The following is a 17,098-nucleotide window of genomic DNA, read 5'->3' as shown; positions in this document are numbered from 1 at the left end:
TGCTCTTTATTCCTTCCCATGAGAAGAAGGATGTGAATACGGAATTGACAGCTTCTGGAGGGAGGGCAGGCATGCCACGTTTTTAGGGATGTTTTAAAGCAACATTTCCTATAGAGGCAGAGGACAAGACAACTCTTACATCCCTGTAGAGCAGAGTCTAAACCAGTGGGTCTCAACCGCCCCAATACTGTGACCCTTTAATACAGTTCCTCATGTGGTGACCCCCCCCAACCTTAAAATGATTTCCATTGCTACTTCATAATTGTAATTTTACGACACTTAGGGATTGTAATGTAAATATCTGATATGCAGGATATCTGATATGCCACCCCTGGGAAAGAGTCGTTTTGACCCCAAAGGGGTCGAGGCCCGCTTCTTTAAATTCTCTTGGCTTCTAGGCCTGCCATGTCACCCCTAACTCCAGGCCACTCCTCTAACCTCAGATTTTCTATCAGTTAAACAGAAGGGTGTGAGTTAGGCTGAATTCTCACCTAGTGTCAGAACATGCTTTACCCGTGTGGCGTTGGTGAATGAAGGAACATTCCTGAGCCTATTGTACATCTATAAAGCTGGGCTGTGAAGGTAATACTTAGCTCCTAGGGCTACTGAAGGATAAAAATCAGTTTGGGGAGGTGGAGAGATGGTTTAGTGGTTAAGATCACTTTCCAGGGGATGGGGCGGCGTGGGGGTTGGGTGGGGTGGGGGTTGGGTGGGGTGGGAGGTAGGGTACTGGGTGTTGAGGGGGGTGGTTTCAATTTGCAGCACCTATATGGCAGTCCGCAATCATCTACAACTCTAGTTTCAGGAGATCTGGTGCCCTCTTTTGGCCTTCACCTGTACCAAGCAGTCACGTACTGCCCAGACATACACGCAGAGAAAACACCTACGCACATTGAATAAATAGAATTCAGGGTTTGTAACATAAAAGGGTTCCATATAATGGATGTAATTCTCGTACTATTAAAATGATCTGAGGCCCTTTCGGCTTCTCTGAAACCGAGAAGCCTCTGCAGGAAGGACCCTGGAGCAGCACTGAGGCCCGCCCCCTCCGCTTGCTGCACAACACAGACAAGTCCTCATTAGGCTCGTCGGCAGAAAAAAAGATAGCCAGGAACCCACACGTATTCTGAAGATTTATTCAGTCAACCCGCAGACACCCAACCCAGCGCCTACCATTCGGCTGCAGCTTCCAAAGGTCAGCTATTGTGAAGAAACCATGGGACACTTAATTCTCTAGGGAGGTCAAGCCCCGATGCACTTGGGTTCCGGGTGGGGGTGGAGCGTCTCGGGTGCTTCTCACCCTTCTCTGTCCCCGCCCCCAAGCCTGCGGATTCGCTTTCGGTTGGGCAAGCTAAGAGTCCGGGGACCTTGACTCTGGAGTAGCAGCAGATGTCGCTGCCCTCCCTTGGTACCCAGCTGTGTTTGCAGCTGGTTCTCACTTGCAACAACTAAAGAGAAATGCCCGGGAGGAGAAAACACGGCGATCGTGTGCAGAGGCCACCGAAACCTCTTTATCACTCCCACCTGAAGTCCAAAGGCGGCTTAGCTCGCTCGTTGGAGATTCCTGTCCTTCAGGCGGGGCTCCGCCCCTAAGCCCCACCCCCGAGGCTGTCCCGCCTCTCCCAGCAGGGCGAGGTCCGGATTGGACAGCTCCGGGGTGGGCGTGACCTATGGCTGCGCTGGGACCAAGGGAGCACCGCGGTGGTTACTGAGGCCAGGGGATTCAGGAGTAGTGCTGAGGGTCCCAGCCGGTGGCTTCTGTAGGCCGGTCGTAGATTCGAACCTGAGGTCGGAGCCGGAGGCGGCGAATCGGGGGAGGAGCGAAGAGAGGGCGGGATTTCCGCCGAGAGGGATCCGGCCGCTCGGGGGGTGGGGCTTCCCGGACCCGGCTGCGTTTCCCGCGTGCGGGGCCGGGTGCTGTGAGCCCCTGCAGACACCCTCCGCGCCCTCTCCCAGGCGGCCAAGGATGACCACCCTCACGCGCCAAGACCTCAACTTTGGCCAAGGTAGGGATCTGGGCCTGCTGGCGGGAGGGGATGCGGTCCTGATTGGAGTCCTGCTCATCCGCTGTGTCCCCTCCACAGTGGTGGCCGACGTGCTCTCCGAGTTCCTGGAGGTGGCCGTGCACCTGATCCTCTATGTACGCGAGGTCTACCCGGTGGGCATCTTCCAGAAGCGCAAGAAGTACAACGTGCCGGTTCAGGTGAGCCCCGGTGCCTGGCTGGACTTAAAAACCATTATTCTACCTACAAGCTGCCTCACTCCTCAACAGAGGCTGATAGCGGACAGCCTCCTGCCTCTCACCGCCCAGCCCTTCCCGCCCTGAACTCGGATGGAATTCTCTGGGTTACATTAGGAGCCCTGGATGAGAGGTGTTCCAAGCTTGCATTTTAAAGGGGTTTCTGAGGCCCAGAACCTTGGTTTGGATGGAGAGCATTCCCACAGTGTCCAGCACCTTCTTTCTCTCCTCATTCTCCCTAAACTCTAAAGATTTTTTAAAAAAATATTTATTATTAATTATTTAAGATAGGTCTCATTGTTTAGTCTTGGCTGGTGTGGATTCCCCACTCTGTAGGCCAGGCTAGCCTGAAACGCACAGAAATTCTCCTATCTCTGTCTCTCGAGTTCTGGGAACAAAGGTGTGAGTCACCATTCCTAGCCTTTTACTTTTTAAGATTTATACTAATTATGTGTGTGTGTGTGTGCATGTGTCTGTCTATGTGTATGTGTGTTGGGGCGTGTCCACTGAGGCTGAAAGAAGGCATGGGGACTATTGGCATTTGGAAGACGGGGATCTGACGCCGATGGTCCGGTGGCCAGCGCTCTTAGTTTCTGAGCTATCTCTCCAGCCCCTGTTTTATTTTGCATTTTATTTAAGAAATCCAGACCTCCTGTAGCCTAGCCTGGCTCACAGTTGTTAGGAAGCTGGGGGTGGCCTTGAACTCCTGATCCTCCTTCATCCACACCCCAAGTATTAGGATTACTGGACAACACAGCCAAGCTTCCTGCATTTTGTTTTTATTTGTCAAGACAGGATTTCTCAGTATGGCTCTGAGTGTCTTGAACTCTATGTAAACCAGGCTAACCTCAAACTCAGAGACCACCTGCCTCCCAAATGCTGGGATTAAAGATATGGGTCACCATTCTTGACTTTAACTTGGGTCAAACAGTAGACACGCTGTCTTCCTCTCAAGTCCCTTTCCCATGGTAAGGGAGTCAGAGGCACTGAAAGCAAAGAGCTACTAAGCACCTGCTCTGTGTTAACAGTTCAGAGATGTTAAGTCATTTGTCTGTGCCTGTGGCTACACAGCTTCTTTTTCACCCACTCCCCCACCAAGACAGGGTTTCTTTGTATAGCCCTAGCTCCGTAGACTAGGCTGCCCTCCTTCAACTTAGAGACCCGCCTGCCTCTGCCTCCTGAGTGCCGAGATTGAAGGTGTGTGCCACCATACTTGGTCTGACAGAGTGTCTGTCTTTGAGTATCTCTTCAGGGATAAGTTAGTGATAAGCTTCTCTCAGGCAGTGAGACCTAGGAATGGCTCTTCTTTGTCCGAAGATATATGTGTTTGGGTTATTGGTGTTTCTCCTATTTGTGCCTTGGGCCTCAACGGTCTTGTGGGGTTGTGTGCAGATGTCCTGTCACCCGGAGCTGAACCAGTATATCCAGGATACACTTCACTGCGTGAAACCACTCCTGGAGAAGGTGAGGGGGCCCCTTGTCCTAACGGACACTCCGCACCCCATCTGTTCCTCCTTGCTTCTGGGCGGAGTCTGTGGGAAGTGCTGCTGTCTTTCAACAGCCAGAAGCCTCAGTCTGAAGACCACCCCCAAGCTAGCAATAGGTCCAAGGGTCGTAGGTCACATCTGGGATGTATCAGTTGGGCCAGATCTGGGTGGGGGCCTGTCCTGAAAGATCTGGTTCTTCTCATGTCCCCTTGGCCTGTTCCATCCCTGCTGGGCTGGGCCCCTTGTGGGTTTTTTTTTTTTTCTCTCTTGTCCTGGTGTGAAACTTATTGGGGAACCTCCATGGGAGCCAGACATCTCCCCCTGGCCTGTACCATTTGTGAATTGGGAGCCAGCTTGCACTTCTCAATTGCTGGGCTCCTAGGTAGCTTCATTCAGTGCCCTGTCCCACCTCTCCCTGGGCCTTGTGCATAGCTCTAGGGCAGGGGTTCCTGTGCTTTCAGAACGATGTGGAGAAGGTGGTGGTGGTGATTTTGGATAAGGAACACCGCCCAGTGGAGAAGTTTGTCTTTGAGATCACTCAGCCACCCTTGCTGTCCATCAAGTAAGCTGTCCCCCTCCTTCAGTTGGTTGCTGCAGTCTCACAGGGAGCTCCACATTACCTTAGTAAAGACCCTGAAGTGGCGATGCATACTGCTAGCATCTGAGACACACTGGTCACAGAATTTTGTGAATCGTACAGAAGTGACAGTCACCCCTGTGTCACTTCTGGAACATCTCAGGAAGTGATGAATGTTAGTCCCTAGCCTTACTGTGTACATGGAGAAACCAAGGTCCAGCGAATAGACCTGATTGGTATCACCCAGTGGCTGCAGAGCCCAGGATGCTGACCAAGTTGTCTGGTTACCATGGCATCTCTTGTAGCTACTCAGCTAGTGTTCTCTGTGCTGAGGTAAGGTTGCTAGAATCAGGAATCAGCTCGTCCCCTGGCTAGGTGGCCTCAAAACAAACCCTTCCTCTTCCTGTCTTGGGGTCCTGGAGGCATGCAGACCGAGTGGTACCCTGGGTGGCCTCTAGCCAGCTGAATATTAAAGCTGCCTAAAAAGACCTTTGAGCCCTTCCTCCATTCTTTCAGGTGGGTGGGACTGAGCTGGCCTCCAGCGCCAAAGGGCTTGTCCCAGAGTGCGCTGGGTCCTGGGGGTAGTGGAGGAGCATGGTAGATGCCCTCCTTTCCCACTCCCAGTTCAGACTCCCTCCTGTCTCACGTGGAGCAGCTGCTTCGAGCCTTCATCCTTAAGATCAGCGTGTGTGATGCTGTGCTGGACCACAACCCTCCAGGTGAGGTGCCCCGCCCCCTGCTGTTGCCTTGGTGACCGCGGCATGCTGTCTTCTTCCTAGTTTGCTGCCCTGAGCCACCTTCCTCTCTGTCCTTCAGCACCTGAGAGTGTCCTCTCCAGGACTGACACTCTCCATTTAACCCACCCCCACCTCCCCACCCCCGTGTCTTTCTTTGCATTTGGCTACACTTTCCATCCTGTGGGTGGCACTGCCCAGCCCGGGAGGGAGGAGGGGAAGTAGCCTAGTCCGGTGGGATCTGAGGCTGCTTAGCTTTGACCTTGGCCAGTCGTTTCCTCCTCAGGCTGCACATTCACAGTCCTTGTGCACACAAGAGAAGCCGCCACTCGGAATATGGAGAAAATACAGGTCATCAAGGTGTGTGTTTGGGTACGGGGTTGGGGGGTACAGTTTTCAGGGTGCTGCCTGTGGCTGGCGCTGGTGTTTACTGCACTGCCTGGCATCAAGCGGGCTCCCCTGTGCATTACCACCTGTGCATTACCATCTGACCACACCTGTGCATTCCCAAGGGTGAGAAGAACCACAGTGGAGCAAGGTGTAGAGCAGCTAGTCCACCCTGGCTCCTCTGAACGGAGTCCTCCAGAGAACCCTTCTCCTTTGGTTTCAGAATCAGTTTAGAACTGCCCTGGACCTGTTGGATGACAGCAGAGCTTGTGTTCTAGCCCCCCCCCACACTAACCCCAGTGCAGTATGGGCCCTGGAGGGGAGGGTTAGCAGAGTGAGGACAGACTGAGGTCTAGCCCCTTCTAACCCTCCACCTAGGACTTCCCATGGATCCTGGCAGATGAACAGGATGTCCACATGCATGACCCCCGCTTGATACCCCTAAAAACCATGACATCGGACATTTTAAAGGTAAGCTGCCAGGGGACGGAGAAAGCCTCACTTAGTAGGCAGGGCCCAGAGCTGCTTCCAGGCTAAAGTTTCTGCCCGAGGTTTGGGGGTGGGGTGGTTTTACCCCTTCCCTCTGAGTCTTCCCAGCAGGCACCTCGTAGTCTGACCAGCCACTTCTGTACTAGATGCAGCTCTACGTTGAAGAGCGAGCTCATAAAAACAGCTGAGGGCATGCCTGCTGCCAGATGCCCAGCTGTCCCACTCTGGGGACCAGGCCCAGGGCGGTGCTGCAGGGCCCCAGACTCCAAGTGCTCTTACTGCCTTGACATGTGGCCGCCCCTCTGGTCAGGCTGCTCAGCCCTGCTTGCCTTTGTGAGGCAGCCTCCCCAGGAGCCCAGGGGAAGGATGCCCAGACAGACAGATGCCAGGACAGACGCCATCTCTCAGCAGCCTCCTGGGCTCAGCAGGCTGACACTGTCCATCTGAAAACACTGTGCCGTGTGTTATTGTTAATAAAGTGGCCCCAAGGGCTGACTGCGTTGTCATTAACCAAACGGGATGAACAAGTGTATGGAAGCTGCCCCGAGAAGGGGTGCCAGCAACCCACCTGCAAGCCCCAAACCAAGCTGGACTACTGAAAACATTTATTACAACAGAATGTCAGAGCTGTGTGACTACATCACTGAGTTGATGGGCGCCCAAGGTTGTGTATGGCAAGTACTCACGGGACTGGGACCTGACTGCCCACTAAGGGCTTAGGTCTTCCCAAGAGCTCATGGTTGTTAGAGCCAAAGCTGGCTGACTTCCTCCTATCACTATAGTGTCCGGTGGCGCTCTGGCAGGGTTCTTGGCTGTCCTGTGGCTGATAATTACACTGCTGTTAGTGACCCGGGGCCCGTACCAGCCTTTCCAGAACTGAGTGTCCATGCCCCCATGTTGAAAAAGGATGTGACGGACACCTGGAGGGTAATCAGAGAAGGTGTGGGAGATCTGCAGAGGAGAGAGGAAGAGACCATTGAGACTTGTAGAACAATTGCCCCTTGTTCCTTAGGACCGGCCCTGGGAAGAGTGGGTGGCGGGACAAGCAGACAGGGTCTCACCTCTTGCCATTTGGCATCATTCCACTGTTCGATGGTCACAGGCGGAGGCTCAAAAGAGTCCAAGACAATGTAGTCTGCAGAGGCCAGCTGTACCCGGAGGTGATAGGTGCAGCCACAGTCTGCTCTGGCGGCAAACCTAGGGAGGATAGAGAAGGTTGTGAGGTTAAAACCAAACAGCTTTCTACAAAGACGCTGTCCAAGCCTGTCACCGTATGGTACACTGGATGAGAACTGTGCTCACAGAGGGGGAACTTAGAAAAGGGCCTTAGGGTGGGGCTGAGATTGGAGCATAGCAGAGAGTGTATGCAGCCCTGAGGTGTCCACTTGGAACTTTGAGGCCTTTTCTGGTCCTGGGAGACTTCAGGGGTAATAACATTTTTTTGGCTAGGGCTTCTTTGGGCTCAGATTTCCAGGGTTGTGGATACAGAAGGATTGATCAGGTCCTGAGATCCTTAGCACCAAAGAAACTCAAGCCATATGGGATAATCAGAGGAAAGGGTGGGAGGCACTACATAAGAAGGCATTGAATTTCCATCCAGGGCAGCTAGCTCCTTGGAAGGCCTCAGTGTCCATCTATAAACATGGCTAAGGTTCTGTGTGACTGTCAGGAAGTATGGACCCTTGGAGGGAACAAGGCAGAGGGGTGGGGTTGACCTGTGATAGGGTGGCCCTTACCTGAAGACACTGTGAGGGAAAGTGAACCCTCCCTGGGAGTTCTCTCTTGGCAGGAGGAAGACAGAGGATGGAGACATAGGCCACTTACCAGTCCTTAACTACAATGTCGGGCCGAAAGGTGTCCAACAGCTCCTCCCAGTAGCCCTCGGCTTTGAGGTCCACCATCTGGGATTTGAGGCACATCCTGGGGGCAGGGGACAGGCTTATATTGCCAACATGCTAAACAGAGCCCTTCCTTGCCAGGCAGATGGCTCAAGGGACCCAGGTAACTTCCAGGACAGACCCTGGCTGGAGCTCTTTGGGCCTATCTGAGGGAAATGGGGAGTTTGCTTTTCCCTGGGGAGTATTTGATCCCATGGGACATCATGGAGTGTTGCTGACTCTTGCTCCTGAATGTTAAGTGAACTCCTGTCACCTGAAACCCAAGTGGACTGCTCCTGGACGCCTGTTTGGGAACCCCTCCTTGAGCTTCCAGAGGCCCCCACCTATCCCACCAGTTGGCAGAGTCTCCCAGACTCTGCCCTCAGAGCAAGGCTCTGCCCCCCTCCTACCCCCCCCCACCAATCATCACTTACCCATAAGAGGTGACAAAATACTTCTTGACATTGGTGTCAGGAAAGCTTGTGCCATGGTCCCCAGGGAGGTTCTCCACCTTCCACTCATCCCCCTGGTTGGAGTCTATCCGCCATGATCTCAGGTTCTCTGGGGAAAGCGGAAGCACAGGTGAGATACCCTTGCACTCAGTTAGCAGCTGCAGCCCTGAGGTGCAGCTTGGAACTTTGAGGCCTTTTCTGGTCCTGGGATACTTCAGGGGTGATGAGAGTTTTTTAGCTAGGACTTATTTGGGCTCAGATTCCCAGGGTTGTGGATACCAAAGGATTCATCAGTTTGCATCTGTAGTGTATTAATGCAGCCAAGTTTAGCACCTCACCAGACCACGGGCATGATCTCATATGGCCATGGGGCCCCCACAATCATCATGTTTCAGTCCTTAAGAGAAAATGATCTGGGAGGCAGAGGCAGGCGGATTTTTGAGTTCGAGGCCAGCCTGGTCTACAGAGTGAGTTCCAGGACAGCCAGAGCTCCACAGAGAAACCCTGTCTCGAAAAAACAAAAAAACAAAACACAAAAACAAAACAACAACAACAAAAAGAGAATATGATCATAAAGACCTGTGATGGAGGAGACCTTACGCCTGATGGGAGTTCTTCCCAACGTGGCCGCTTACCTGGCCACTGGCTTTTCCAGGTTTCAGGGGGGTAGAGGCTCTGGTTAACTGTGACCCAGATTCTAGGGGCCCAAAGGACCCACTGTTCCCACAAGATCAGATGTACTTTTCCTGGACAGATGCCAAGAGGGCACATCCGTGTCCCCTGGGCTGGTGGCTGCGGGAGTCCTGTGGTATGAGGGTCCTACAGGAACAGGGTCAGATCCAGGGGGTCACCCCCTTCAGATCGAGCATAGTGGACCTAGAAAAACGCTAGTGTTACTTTATGGTGGCCCAGAACCATGACCAGAACTCTGCCAGTCCTCTCACTATTCACTCCCAAGAGCCCACGCTATTTTCATGTGTTCTAGGACGCTCCCCAGTAGAGAATGCAAGGACTAGGAGAATTCCAGGAGCTGGGCTGGCATGAGCTAAAGCCATGGAGATTTGAGCAGGGCTAGGCTGGCCACAGTCCGAGCTGAGGGTAGTGGCGGCCTGGCTGGGCAGCGTCTGAGTGGAATCTAGGGCAGGTGGGGAGATCGAGTATCAGAGGCGCTGCCTGTGGGTCCTCTGACTGACCTGAGTCTTGGCAGGACCCGCCCTCAGCGGATGACCGAGCGCTAAGCCAAGTCACAAACCTCAGGGTCCAAAGTACTCTGATGCAGAGTCAGCCGCTTACTGTCTGTCTGTATTCCATTATCACACCGAGGAGAGAGAAAAGATGGCAGATATCTGAAGTGAAGACAAGGCCCTTGCTTTTTTTTTTGTTTTTTTGTTTTTTTTAAGTCAGGGTCTCATTAAGGCTGTCCTGGAACTCACTCTATAGACCAGGCTAGACTTGAACTCAGAGACCCGGCTGCTTCCCGCCTCCCAAGTGCTGGGATTAAAGGTGTGAGTTGCTGTGCCGGGCTCAGACAGGGCTTCCTAATGGCCACTGTGGTGAGTGGAGCATAGTTACTGAACAAGAGAAAAAGCCCAACAAAGACAAGAGAACCTTGGGAAAAAATAGCCTCAGGCCAAGACTGCTATGCTCTCAATCCTTCCTCTGCTCTGTGACAGGAGGCTGAGTGGCCACATCTGTAAAGCCCCAAAGAGTCCCTGGACAGACAGCCGGAAGCCTGGAAGGAGTCACAAGGGACAGGTGCCCCGCCAGGTGATACAGAGTGTCCCTTAGACCTTTACACTGTAGCAAAGGGCAAAGGTTCATGTCACAGAGCCATGCCCAGTGGGTGACTAAGGAGTTGGTGACTATTATCGATCAGGTGTCAACCCAGCGGGTCAGGATGGCTAGGCAGGTAAGGTGCTTGCTGTCAAGCCTGATAACCTGATTTGGATCCCGGGGCCCATGTGATGGAAGGAGCGAACCAACTTCAAGTAGTTCTCTTTCCACGTGCACATTGTGGCACGTGTATGTCCCCATCCCCCAAACACGCACACGAAACAATGTAACAGATGAAGACTCTAGGCAGGTCCGGGAACCAAAGTGTAGGACGTGTTAGGGCCATGGGGACATTGTAATCAGAGTGGAAAAGTAAGCACCAAGGCCCTGAGGTTCAAGGAAGTAGAGGACAGGCTTCCCAGGGCACACCCCCGGCCCACCTTCGGCACACGGGTTCCGAAGGAGGTTCCTCTGCAGGCTGCACAGGATATAGAAGATCTTCCAGTCATCCACGGGTTCGTCCCAGTCTTTGGTGATGAAGCCCTCCCGAAGGCTCTTGCACTTCCATAGGGTCACCACATCGATGAGGTCTCGCCAGAGGCTACAGACCAGGCGGCAGCTGCGCAGCAGCTGTCGGGCCGGTATGTGGGTGAACAGTTCCAGTAGAATGTTCTCCGGCAGCTCGTTGATGTTGACCATGGTAGCAATGGAGAACTATGCTTCCAGGCTTGGGAGTGGTAGGGTCGTAAGGCCTGAGCTGAGGGCTTGAAACGGCAGACTCCTCCCCTCCCGTCAGGTTCTGGATCACGTTAGGCAGGTCCTCCCCTGACCGGAAACCCTGCCAGGAAGCACTTACTGGGTGGGGGTGGAGTGTGGTCCTTGAAGTCCGCAGGGGCTGTTCTATGTGGAAAAGAGTAATGCAAATAAGGTCCGGGCCTTGGCAGCTTTTGCTCCAAGCACTAAGGAGCCTAAAGCAGGAGGACTGCTCAGGTCAGCCTAGGTTGGTTTTCAAAAACCACAAGAACAAAATTAAGCTTTTAAAAATTCTTTGCAGTGCTAGCGATGGAACTTAAGGCCTCGTGTATCCTGGGCAAGCACTCTACCTCTAAATGGTGTCCCAGGACTTATAGTTAAAGCCCTTAGGGTAGAGGTGGATGCCATGGTAACTGCCCGAAGACTCGGTTTCTCAGAAAGCCAAGGATAGAAAGTTTCTTGAGCCCAGCCGTTCTGGGCCAGTCTGGGAGGCTGAACAAGACCACTGCCTCTCAAAAAAGAAAAACAAACAAAACAGAACAACCACAAAAAAAAAAAAATTAAAGACGTCCTTCCTTCCACTGAAAAATAATTGTTTAGAAAATCGGATGTGGTGGTCCATTGTTTGTAATGCATTGGGAGGTGGGGGAAAAGAAGATCAAGTTTTCTAAATCAGCCCGGGCTACAGGAAACTGTCTCAAGATCCACCCCTCACTCCCAAACTGCTTTGTTTTGAAGCCAGTTGGCCCTGTGACCTGGAAAGAGGCAGGGCCACCGCGCTGTCTCTAAGTTCTGGGTGTCTAACCCTGCTATGACATCATTGCAGTAAAACGTCCTTCAAGGTTCACTTCCCTGACCCAGAGATGTTGCCTTGGGCAGGGCAGGAGTGTTTGACTGTCTGCAAGCTCTAGGTTACCCCGGGGACTTGCCCCAGGTATGAGGTGGGACACTATGTTGTCACTCAAACGAGCACACCTGCCTACGCCTGGGCGGAAACTCTTTTCCACCCACTTTCAGGGAAACAGAAACTGTTGCTTTCTCTGAATTTTTAGAGGCTTTCCTGGAAGCTGGTGGTCTTATGAGGACTCCAGTCCCAGAACACAGGAGGCTGGATACAGTCTGGCCCTCCTTGCCCTGGAGGAAAGGGATCACGAGGGATCTGCTTAAATGCTTAGTTAGGGAGGGCAAGATCTTCCAAATGCTTACAGTTTTTTTCTTTTTTTAACGTCTTGTGTCGAAATACAAAATGATAATAATTTTTCTTTAAAAAATCGGTGGAGGCACACCCCCACAGCCCCAGATACTCGGCGGAAAGTTTGAAATTTTTAGCTCAGCCTAATCATTTTAGCCCCTGTCTCAAAATGCAAAGTAAAAGTAAACAGGGCTGGGAACGACTCATTTAGCCGGATGCTGCTTAGCATCGAGGCAGGGGGGAGGCAGGAGGAGCAGGAACGTCTGTCTCCTCCTCAAGGGGGCAGCGTGGGGCAGGGGGCACTGCGGGGTGGGAATAAGCTTATCTAGCAGTTGGGAGGCCTTGGGTTCCATCCCCAGGAGCAACCAGCAAATATTTTAAACTATGCGCATTAAAAAGATATCGGCAACTCCTAAAAGTCACTGGACCCCGAGTTGGGGGTCTGCCCCTGCCGTGGTCCCGCTGGCATTCCACTCCAGTGATACTCTCCCCCACAACCAAGCTACCTTGCAAAGGAGACTACAGTGGCCCTGGAGTGCCTTAGTGGGAAAATCCACACCAGGCTCCGGCCGGGTCACGAGCGGACGTCCTACCCCAGCGCCTGAAGCCCTGTGCCTCAAGAAGCCGGTGTCGCCACCGTCCGGGACCCTCGCGTACCTACAGCAGGCCCGGCGTCCCCGCGTCTCGGCATCCCGGAGCCGGACTCGCCCCGCCCGAGTCCCCCACCACGAACGCGTGACCTCCGCCCCGATCCCGGCCCCGCCCTCCCGCCGGCCACCCGCAGTCCCCGCTGCCCCAGTGGCCGCGACCTGGGCACCGGGCGGCCTCAGCTCTCCTGGGCCTTGAGCCTGGACCTTGGCGACGCGGTCCTGTCGCCTCGCCCCGCCCCGTCCTGCCGGTCCTCCCACTGGCGTCACGCACCGACCAGCGGCCTTCCGCGTCAGGGCGAAGACGATGAGCTCGGAGCTCTAGAATCCCCCCTCGCCAAGCTGCTGCAGCCAGGGCGCCACCAGCCGGGTTTCCTGGGCTTCCGGCTCCCCCTCCAGGCGACAAGCCGCTCAACAACTTGCTCCCAATCTCCGGCCTGCTTCCTCCTCCTGCGAAGGAAGCGCTACCAAGAATCTAGTCCCTACCAGACACACGACGGGATCTGCCCCACCCACCGGGAGGGGCAGAGACGTACCTTCTGGTTTTTTGTTTGTTTGATTGGTTTTTTGTTTTGTTTGTTTGTTTGTTTTGAGTGTAGGTCTTTCTGTTTATCCAGGAGCTCACTCTTTAGACCAGGCTGGCCTTGAACACACAGAGATCACCAACCTCTGTCTCCTGAGTGCTGGGATTAAATGCCTGAGCCACCACCTGGTGTCTAGCTTCTTTCTGGGTTTTTCTGAGGAGAAAAACCTTTTCTGGTCCTAGTGAAAATTACTAATTAATTAATGAACTCAAATATTCATCAAGTACAAGCCGAGGACAGCTCTAGGGGAATTCAGTAATTTTGGTCAAGGTAGGTGGCCGTCAACTCTGGCGCATCCTAGCTTATTGTTTTATTTTATTGTCTGTTTTATTTTCGAGTGAGATAGTTAACTTTGACGACTATTGAACACCTGTTGCGTGCTGGGATCAACCTAAAGTCAGAAGGTTCTGGGCAAGGAAACAGTGGAGCCTGGCATGGCCCCTTGGGTTGCACTCCAGGGCTCTGCCCCTTGAGCTGGGGGATGCCATGGCACACTCCTGAAATGTTCAACCCCTCTTTATAGCATGGGCAACAGCCACACCCCTGAATCTCTAGGGCCAGTCAGGATTGTCCTTGAATCAGCCCTCCCCTCCAAAAGCTACAGGGCACAAAGAGGCTAGAAACAGTTTATTTGGCTGTGTAACAGGAGGGATAGAGTGGTGCTGGGGTCAGGGGATAGTGTGTGAACTGAAGTTCCTCCGGATGGGGCTGGGACATTTCCAAGCCACAGAGAACCTGGCCAGGTCCTTCTACTGTTTCCTCATCCCAGCTCTCAGAATCCTGGTCCATCCTGCCTCTTATCCTGTGTCCTCTGGGGAGTCCTACACTCATTGGTACCCACCTTGGCTTTGGGGCTTTGCTGATGACAAGGACAATCTGATCCTACCTATCTGGTACCAGGCCTGACTTGAAGGCCAAAGCAGAGAGCGTACAGCAGCTGACAACCAGGCTAAGGCCTGGACAGCAGAACCTTCTATCCCAGGTCTGCCTTATGATATCTGCATCATTAAAGGCAGTCCCCAAACCTGTCAGATATGTTGTCTGTCCCAGCTCTAAGGGCCCTTAAGGAGAACAAGGAGAGAGATCAGGGGCAGAAACAAGCATACAAGCTGGGAAACCTCTCTCTGAGAAGTATGGAAACCTCTTGTGTCTACCTAACCTGGGGCACTGCACCCCTTAGAGGGGCAGCTTTTCTGGAGGGCTAGAGAGAGGAGGGTGGCCCAGACATTAGAAGCTCCACACAGAGGTAGCTGGGGGCAAAGACTAACAATGAGGTCTGGGAGTGACTGACTTCCCCCTCCCCTTCCCAAGCCTGTCCCTTTCCTACTCTTTACCAATTAGGGCTCTGAGGATTGGGGCTCAGGAGGCATCAGGGCATCGGGGGCCCGATGATAACACTGCTGTTGGTGACTCTGGGGCCGTACCAGCCGGCCCAGTAGTGAGTGTCCACGCCTCCGTGCTGAAACCAGATGTAGCGGACGCCGGGTGGATAGTTGGAGAATGTGTGTGAAACCTGAGGCGGGAGCAGACAGAGGGGAGCAGTCAGGGTCTACTAAGTAAGACCTGTCTCCAAAAACAAAGCCGGGGGAGGGGAGAGGACTGCAGAGACGACTCTATGTCTAGGAGCATTGACCGCTCTTGTAGAGGACCAGGGTTCCATTCCCAGCACCTGCATGGCAGCTCACAACCATCTGTTACTCGGGTTCCAGGAGAGCCGAAGCCCTCTTCTGGCCTTCTAGGCACACAGGAAAAACACTTATACACATAAGATAAAAAATAAATCTTTTGCCAGAAGAACAGCAGAACAGAGCCGGGGGAGGAGATTCATCTGTGTAGCATGCTGGAAGCCCTAGGTTTCATCCTCAGTACCATGATGGTGCACACCTTTAATCCTAGCACTCAGGAGGGTCAGAAGTTCAAGATCATCCCTGGTTATGTATTACCTTAGAGGGACCCTGACAGACAACAGCAGAAGAGCTGTAATTCAGTAAAGTACTGGCCCTGTAGAGCAACATGCACACAGCCCTGTGTTCACTCCTCAGCACCACATAAACCAAGCATGGTGGTGAACACCCGTGATCTTATTAGCACTTGGGGGTTAGAGGCAGGAGGAGCAGGAGCCCAAGGTGGCCTCTGCTATGTAGCAAGCTGGGGACCAGCCTGGGCTACATGAGACCCTGTATCAGAAAAATCTTAACAAATACTGATACTTCTGTTAATAAAATTTTGCTTGAACAGGGCTAATTTGTTGTCTGAAGCTGCAGAGAGCACAGCCGCAGCAGAGTTGAGAGGCTAGTCCTGAGAAGTTTGGAGCTGTGTGTTTGTTTGTGTGTTTGTTTGTTTATGCATCTGAGCGCAGTGCCAATTTCTTCCAAAAGGCAGCCCAGGTGTTGGAGTTGCCTGGTCCAAATGTTTTATTTATTTGCCTATTTATTTAAGGTTTATTTTATGTGAGTACACTGTCACTTTCTTCAGACATAACAGAAGAAGGCATCGGATCCCATTACAGATGGTTGTGAGCCACCATGTGGTTGCTGGGAATTGAACTCAGGACCTCTGGAAGAGAAGTCAGTGCTCTTAACCACTGAGCTGTCTCTCCAGCCCCATGTATTTATTTTTAACACCAGGTCTCTGTAGCCTAGATAGTCCTGGGATGTACTACAAAACTCAAGCTGGCCAGGTGTGATGACACACACCTTTAAATCCAGCACTTGTGAGGCAGAGGCAGGTGGATTTCTGAGTTCAAGGCCAGCCTGGTCTACAGAGTGAGTTTCAGAACAGCCAGGGCTACACAGAGAAACCCTGTCTCGAAAACCCCCCCGCAAAAGAAAATTCAAACTGTTCCAGTCAGCAGTGGTACTCTAGCACTCGGGAGGCAGAGGCAGGCAGATTTCTGGAGTTTGAGGCTAGCCTGGTCTACAAAATGAGATCTAGGACAGCTAGGGCTACATAGAGAAACCCTGCCTTGAAAAACAAAACAAAACAAACAAATAAAACAACAACAAAAAACCAAACAAACAGATTTGGAGTGTACAGTGATGCCCCTACCCCAGACCCTTAGTGCAGGCTTGAGTCACCACAACAGGCTTTGTATCTGGTCTCAGTGGTAAAACTCTTGCTTAGCCTGTGTCCTGAGGTCTTAGGCTCAGTCTAATCCCACCAAATAAATAAAGAGAAGAAAGACAACAAGGGTGACCATGATGTAGATGACACAGCTGCTTCTTAACTGATGGTGGGCTGGCCCAGACAGACCCACCATAGGCTGGCATCCAGCTAAACTGAAGATTTGATAAACCCACCACCCATTAGAAAAACATCCTGCTGGATGGGGGTACACGTCTTTAATCCCAGCGCTCAGGAGGCAGAGGCAAGTGGATCTCTGAGTTCTGAGATTGAGGCCAGCCTGATCTACAGAGCTGAGTTCCAGGACAGCCAGGGCTACACAGAGAAGCCTTATCACAAAAACAAACAAACAAACAAACAAACAAGAAAAAAAAGAGAAACATTCTAAGTAGAATGCTGGTCAAGTCCAGATGCTCCTACACTTCCAGTGGGGTCGCTTTCCCATTGTAAAGTGCAATCTAAGTTGAGCGGGCAGCTCTGGACTGATGGCTCAGTGGTTAAGAGCACTAGTTACCCTCCCAGAGGATCAGGGTTCAATTCCCAGCACCTGCATGGCAACTCCCAGTCTCTTGTAACTCCAGTTTCATGGGATTTGACGCCTTCTTCTCGTCTCCTCAGGCACTGCATGAATGTGGGCCACATACATGCAGGAAAACCACGTACACATAAAATACAAATAAATAAATCATGAAAATAAGTTGGGGACACTTTGTAGAAATGATAGATATTAATTTTAGTAGCAGTCACACATGCTGAATATTCTCTCTCTCTCTCTCTCTTTCCC

General features: G+C 52.5%; 3 protein-coding genes across 15 annotated transcripts in view; 1 reads left to right on the top strand and 2 right to left on the bottom strand.

The window, feature by feature from the left end:
- Positions 1 to 960: 960 nt before the first annotated feature.
- Positions 961 to 6,423, top strand: Mad2l2 (mitotic arrest deficient 2 like 2). Of its 3 annotated transcripts, XM_028757939.1 has the most exons (9): positions 961 to 1,195; positions 1,957 to 2,006; positions 2,085 to 2,203; positions 3,632 to 3,703; positions 4,188 to 4,288; positions 4,928 to 5,022; positions 5,324 to 5,397; positions 5,803 to 5,895; positions 6,060 to 6,423. In XM_028757939.1, exons 2-9 carry the CDS (start codon positions 1,967 to 1,969, stop codon positions 6,099 to 6,101), a joined length of 636 nt encoding a protein of 211 aa, XP_028613772.1. In that variant the 5' UTR covers positions 961 to 1,195; positions 1,957 to 1,966; the 3' UTR covers positions 6,102 to 6,423. The 3 variants fall into 3 exon arrangements, with proteins under 3 accessions (XP_028613772.1, XP_028613771.1, XP_028613773.1); XM_028757938.1 differs by lacking the exon at positions 961 to 1,195 and having other exon boundaries at positions 1,669 to 2,006; XM_028757940.1 differs by lacking the exon at positions 961 to 1,195 and having other exon boundaries at positions 1,914 to 2,006; positions 4,959 to 5,022.
- A 78-nt stretch (positions 6,424 to 6,501) lies between these two features.
- Positions 6,502 to 13,004, bottom strand: LOC114612870 (F-box only protein 6). Of its 4 annotated transcripts, none has more exons than XM_028757937.1 (7): positions 12,770 to 12,825; positions 10,872 to 10,915; positions 10,456 to 10,742; positions 8,225 to 8,351; positions 7,738 to 7,833; positions 6,975 to 7,110; positions 6,502 to 6,864 (listed from the first exon to the last, which is right to left on the bottom strand). In XM_028757937.1, the coding sequence occupies exons 3-7, from the start codon at positions 10,712 to 10,714 to the stop codon at positions 6,622 to 6,624; spliced, it is 861 nt and encodes a 286-aa protein (XP_028613770.1). In that variant the 5' UTR covers positions 10,715 to 10,742; positions 10,872 to 10,915; positions 12,770 to 12,825; the 3' UTR covers positions 6,502 to 6,621. The 4 variants fall into 4 exon arrangements, with proteins under 4 accessions (XP_028613770.1, XP_028613769.1, XP_028613768.1 ...); XM_028757936.1 differs by lacking the exon at positions 12,770 to 12,825 and adding an exon at positions 12,467 to 12,563; XM_028757935.1 differs by lacking the exon at positions 12,770 to 12,825 and adding an exon at positions 12,882 to 13,004 and having other exon boundaries at positions 10,456 to 10,915.
- A 797-nt stretch (positions 13,005 to 13,801) lies between these two features.
- LOC114612824 (F-box only protein 44) overlaps positions 13,802 to 17,098 on the bottom strand; it is an 8,658-nt gene continuing 5,361 nt past the window's right edge. For 4 of the 8 annotated variants that reach the window (XM_028757854.1, XM_028757852.1, XM_028757855.1 and 1 more), the window contains 2 exons: positions 16,862 to 16,935; positions 13,802 to 14,704 (listed from right to left, as the gene is read on the bottom strand). In XM_028757854.1, coding sequence (XP_028613687.1) covers positions 14,551 to 14,704; positions 16,862 to 16,935 — 228 coding nt within the window. In that variant the 3' untranslated portion in view covers positions 13,802 to 14,550. The remainder of the gene's footprint in view (positions 14,705 to 16,861; positions 16,936 to 17,098) is intronic. The other 4 variants (XM_028757858.1, XM_028757860.1, XM_028757859.1 and 1 more) reach the window with 1 other exon arrangement.

Source organism: Grammomys surdaster, unplaced genomic scaffold (assembly GCF_004785775.1).
Source record: "Grammomys surdaster isolate TR1022 unplaced genomic scaffold, NIH_TR_1.0 126185, whole genome shotgun sequence".
Classification (NCBI taxonomy): Eukaryota; Metazoa; Chordata; class Mammalia; order Rodentia; family Muridae; genus Grammomys; species Grammomys surdaster.
Note: the sequence above shows the minus strand (reverse complement) of the source record. Positions and strands in the feature narration are given on the sequence as shown.